Raw genomic sequence first — 5910 nt, 5'->3', positions numbered from 1 at the left:
CGTCACTTGACGGGCGTGTGACGCAGCCAGCGGGCGGAGTCACGGGCGGCGAGAGGCGTGGTCGGCGAGTCGGAGAGCCAATCGCGAAGAGGCACGGCTCTCTCAGCGCAGTGAAACGCTCAGACAGCGCGAACACCGCTGGGCTAGTCATGCATAATATAGCATCCTCGTTGGAGCCCTTGTATAATTCATCAGTTAAAACAGTCGCAGGAAATCATCTGTTGACTGTTTCGTGGGTGACACGGACGTGAGGGCTCTGAGAAAAAGCCATGCTCGGGTTAATGATAAAGCTTTACTGCATACCTGCATATCTGAACGGGGACTTCAGTGCATCTCAGTGTGGACACAGTTTAATCTTTAACCCGCCTGTGTGTGATAGAATCGAAGTCTCTCTCTCACTTTCTCTCTCGCTATTTCTCACCTTCTTTTCCATGACTATGACATTTGAAAAATTACTTGTGGTCTTTTTTTGGAATTGTGAACCAAATTTCCAGATGACGGATAAAACGAGAAACGTAGGACTTGTGAACTTTCAGCGCCACCCAGTGTTGAGTTTGTCATTGGGTGGCACATTTGGACCACATTTACCACAAAATGCAGCCCTTAAAAGGTGGCCTTGTGGTTTTAACCTACCTAAAACAAACTTTTCATCCTTTTTAAACAGATTGTTATCTCAAGTTTCAACAAGTGAAAATGTGATAGGCAAACAGATGAAATTTCACATGTGCACATTTAACAAACAAGGTTGGGCACAATAATTCGAGAAAGTAGTGATGGCTAAAAATGTAATACGCTGTCCTAAATGTATTCAGTAATGTATTCTGTTACAATACATAAAAAGTACCATAAGAATATATCAGAATATATTTAGAACACATCTTGGTAAGCCAGATGGGATTTTTTGTTGTAATTAATTTATTTAGATTTACTTAATTCATACTGTTACTGGTTTATATATATACACACACACATATACATATATATATATATATATATATATATATATATATATATATATATATATATATATATATATATACATACATACATACATATATATATATATATATATATATATATATATATACATATACATATATATATATATGTGTGTATGTATGTATGTGTGTGTGTGTGTGTGTGTGTGTGTGTTGTTTTTCATTTAGGAAACCATCAAAGGCATTTAGAATAAGCCACTGGCCACCTGTTAAACCATTACATTGTGATATCAACCCATTAAAAAGCCAATACATATTACAAAATCTTTAGGAATCAACAGAAACTACTTACTGGTTTCTATGGCTTTTTCAGCAGAGTGCTTAAGTCCACTGCTGCTCACACAATCCCTTGAGCAGATGGCCAGTACAACACTGATGTTAAACCTTTCACTCACAAACATGTCCACTACCGAGATTATAAGTTTAAGCATTCCTTTAAGAGCTCAGTAACACTGAGATTAATAACTGATCATCACATTGATTTATCAGTCTACTCAGGCTTTATCAGAGCTCAGTAACACTGAGATTAATAACTGATCGTCACATTGATTTATCAGTCTACTCAGGCTTTATCAGAGCTCAGTAACACTGAGATTAATAACTGATCGTCACATTGATTTATCAGTCTACTCAGGCTTTATCAGAGCTCAGTAACACTGAGATTAATAACTGATCGTCACATTGATTTATCAGTCTACTCAGGCTTTAGCAGAGCTCAGTAACACTGAGATTAATAACTGATCGTCACATTGATTTATCAGTCTACTCAGGCTTTAGCAGAGCTCAGTAACACTGAGATTACTAACTGATCATCACATTGATTTATCAGTCTACTCAGGCTTTAGCAGAGCTCAGTAACACTGAGATTAATAACTGATCACATTGATTTATCAGTCTACTCAGGCTTTAGCAGAGCTCAGTAACACTGAGATTAATAACTGATCACATTGATTCATCAGTCTACTCAGGCTTTAGTAGTAACTTCATTGCTTGTAAAGGCCATTAATTAAAGTCCTCTTCAGAACTTGTCTAACAAGCATGTTTGCTTCAAGCTGTGCACTGATTTTAAAATAGTTCATAAACAAACATTGATGGTGTTTCCTTTGAAAATTTTGTGCATTTAATTCAGTGGGTAAGTATTCTGAAAGTACCCTCCTAAAAATGCATGCTAGTCCTATTACTTTTTTAAATGTTAAAATGAATTTTTACGTCAAATTTCATTTTACTAGTATTAGTAAATACTATAAGTTAAATTGCTATTTACAAAACCACACACAGACAGCTTTCCGAGTAACTTTATTGACATTGGTTTCTAGAGAGCAACCTGAATTAATCTGGAGGTTTTGGCTTTGAAAAGTGGCAAATGAAGAGGTACACGCAGACACGCACAGGAGTGGCAAAACACCTTTATCTGAAAGAGCACTCGAGCTCCGTGGATCAAAAGACACAATTTCCTTGACGAATGAACAGAACAGGAACAGGAACAGGCCTTGGTTTGACATTATCGGCACTAGGAATAAATAGCACGCTTGGCACATCAGTAAAGATGAAAAGACAGAAAAAGTGACATAAGAAACGTACTAGAGATGCGGCGTAGCCTATGTGCTGTTTCATAAGGTGTGTTATAACCTTTGCTGAAGCTCTCTCCCACTGTGCAGGTTTAAGGCTGTGCGTCCAGCGGACCTCACTGAATGATGTCTTATCTGAGAGAAGAACAGCAGTGAAACTGTCATTGCTCTGTGTTAAACAGTGCTTTTAGTGTTTCCTGTATTAATATTGTAAAAATACAATGTTTTTTTCTGCTTAAGAAATAAGTTTAAATAAGTATAAGTTCTGCTTAAGTTTTTTTTTGATTAAGAAATAAAAAGCAGCCACATAAAGCCTAAATGATGGAAAGCAATAGAAACATTTTACCAAAACATTTTCAGACCTTCTATCTATATTATAATAATTTGCTATTTTTGTTTCTTTTTACTTTGCAGAATTAGAGCCAGTTAATGGAATCAGTCTGTCTATATAAAATATGAATCTGTACCTACTGTGTGTAGTTAATTCCAAAATAAATAAATAATAATAATAATAATAAAAAAACATTGTTAAACTTGAGTGAAAGAGGAGATATCACTGGACAGCGGGGAGAGGCATTCAGTCAGCTCTTTTCTTACATCCTGGTTTGTCTCTAGCCCTTTAGAAGCGCTGTGGATCAGATTCCTAAAGTAGTCCTAAAAAATTAAGAAAAACAAACAAGCTGCTCTCTCTTATCAAAATCATAGGCCACCGCCTGAAAACACATAACCGAGGCCAACACTCAGTGGAGGCAGTTTTGTCAACAATATACTGAAAAATGTAATGCATTGATTATACTTGATTCAAATGTGTACATCATTTTCTCATCAATAAAGTATATTACATCATCCCAATTATTGCAAAAAGTAAGTGAAGTAACTGAAAGAAAACAAATGTGTTGACGTAATATATTTAGTCATGCGGAAATGATGCACACATTTAAAAGTAAATTCCGTACATCTTTTTCTTCAGTGTAAATTTCATCTGCAAAACTGAACATTAGGTAAAATAATAATAATAAAAACAAACCATATAAACATGAGTGTAAGTGGTGTTATAGATTCAGAAAATGACACGTACTGGTACCCCTGGATATTGATCCCAGCTATACATAAAAGATTCATCATCATTCATAGATTTGTTATTAGGTGTCTATTGGGTCACAGAGTGTGAAATCTAGAACAGTGGAGGCTTTAATTCCAGCTAATTCCACCTACAGTCCTGCATGAGTCACTGCATCAGAAGGTACAGAATTATATCAGAGACTCTGTTTGTGGTGAAAATATTCATTGTCTGCAAACAAAATGTACGTTTTGCACCCACATTAGCTAGCTTGTTTTCAGATTGTATTTCTCAAAACTTTCATAACAGAAAGAATGAGACAAACATCACATCGGAATAGTCAAAGGGAAGCCTAAAAACAACTAAAACCTCAAAACAAAGCTCAAGAACATCAAACTGCACCTTCACAGGATGTATCAGACTTTCCAATTCTGCTCAAACATGGTTCTAGCCAAGTTAGAGAGGGCTGTCCTGTTAGAAAATCAATTATTTAGTATAAAAAATGTAAAATTAATATGCAGATTCCTGGCTGTTATTAGTGGATTCTGCCTTACTACAACTATATTATGAGTTAGGAGTTAAATAACCCATGAAAATGGCTGTCTGGGACTTACATTTTACTTTAGACACCATGAACATTCTCAACCTAAATAAATAAATAAATAACTAAATAAAATTAAATATCTCAACCAGCGTCTCTGGCATCACTTTTGTACTCTCTTTCGCAGTGGCTCTAAAATCAGTGACCATGTGTCTTGACATTTACCATCTCAACTGATTTCAAATGGAACAACATATTACACAATTTCAAGATATATTAAGTATTCACAAATGAAATGAGTAAATTTTACAAATGTAACATTGACATTTTTGAAGTTTGAATTCTTTCATTTACTAAAATGTTACATCTTTATGTTGGGTGCAATAAAAAAGTCACCCTGGGTAACATACAGGGGTACCTTGCTACATTAAAATGAAATCATTATTATGTCCTGAGGTTATTAGTGTCATAATTTTGTCTCTTTCCTATTTCATATTTGGTATGACCGTCACTGCTCATTCATCTGATCACTTCCAAGCGGCTAAAAATATTGAAAATACAGAGTGCTAAATTAATTATTCACAAGATAAATGAATATCCTAAATATCCTAAACTAACCGTACGGTGCAAAAGTTCCTAGACCCTGTAAGGTTACCACAAATATTACATGGACTTTCCTCTACAGACACCATGTGCATCGTTTGAAGGAAGACTCTCTTTCTCAGAAGGGCTCCTTAATTTCGTTAGTAGACCATAAAGAGGCTGCTTCATCTTCAGTTCTGTCATCAGTCTCTCAGTCACAGCATGGTCGAGTTGGGTCTATAGAGAGGCCTGTGTCCTAGACATGACTGCATCTTAAGAAAACAGGACTAAAAAGGCTTATTTGGTGGGGGAAAAAAATGTGTGTAACTGGTTATAAAGGAGAAACTGAAATGAGGAGTTGTCTCTGGTGTGGTATGTGTTGTTGTTCACTAGGAGGCAGCTAAAGCCACAATGGGCTCATCACAGATTTGGAGCGTGTCATTTCTGAGACTCGTAATGAGGACAGCAGTGCTGGTTTCAGGCCATGCTACGTGCCTAGTCACTAACTGGTTTAGCCTTTAGTCTCTTAGTCAAGTTCTCTGCTGCAGTCCCTGTCCGCTGTGTCAGGAGATAACGTCCTGTGGCGCGGGCTTCGCACAGACATGGCGGCCAGGCCGAGTGTGTGGCTGGGATTTGGTGATGGGGCTCGATGAAGGCTGTCCATTGGGTTTCTGGAGCTTTCTGCCGCTGACGGGCTTTCAGCGTCCGACTCGCCCTCCTCCTCTAGCGTCAGCTCGAACTGGAACTTTTCTCCTCCGGCTCCTCCGGCACCCAGAGAGCCGCTGCCGCTGCCCTGCGAGTCCTGCTCCTCGGGCGCAGGTGAGGGGCTGCGGGGGATCATGCTCTGGTACCACTCCCTGTTGTCCTCTAGCGTGTCCAGAATGTCCTGAGCATCAGGGTGAACTAGGTCAGCCCACGTCTCCCACAAAGGATGCACAATGTAGTCGATGAAGCCCACCTACAAACAGAGGTGCACAGAGATTAGTTTGCAGGCAAAGCCAGGATAACTAGCACTGCAGTTAAATATATCTCATTAAAGGTTCTACATTTTAATAGATTTGTGGGAACAGACATGATGCTGTAACAAGAGTGTCCAGGGACAATAAAGAGGAAATGTTAGGCTAAATGTGGGTGGGAACAAAATCAGTGTGAGATTTCTAA

At 38.0% G+C, this 5910-nt stretch overlaps 1 protein-coding gene across 9 annotated transcripts in view; it reads right to left on the bottom strand.

The window, feature by feature from the left end:
* Nucleotides 1–2277: 2277 nt before the first annotated feature.
* The window catches only part of LOC118819278 (cAMP-specific 3',5'-cyclic phosphodiesterase 4D-like), a 96876-nt gene continuing 93243 nt past the window's right edge, over nucleotides 2278–5910 (bottom strand). For all 9 annotated transcript variants that reach the window (XM_036586988.1, XM_036586991.1, XM_036586993.1 and 6 more), the window contains one exon: nucleotides 2278–5707. In XM_036586988.1, coding sequence (XP_036442881.1) covers nucleotides 5276–5707 — 432 coding nt within the window. In that variant the 3' untranslated portion in view covers nucleotides 2278–5275. The remainder of the gene's footprint in view (nucleotides 5708–5910) is intronic.

Source organism: Colossoma macropomum, unplaced genomic scaffold (assembly GCF_904425465.1).
Source record: "Colossoma macropomum unplaced genomic scaffold, Colossoma_macropomum, whole genome shotgun sequence".
Taxonomy (NCBI): domain Eukaryota; kingdom Metazoa; phylum Chordata; class Actinopteri; order Characiformes; family Serrasalmidae; genus Colossoma; species Colossoma macropomum.
The sequence above is the reverse complement of the archived record's forward strand: the minus strand, read 5'-3'. Positions and strand labels throughout refer to the sequence as shown.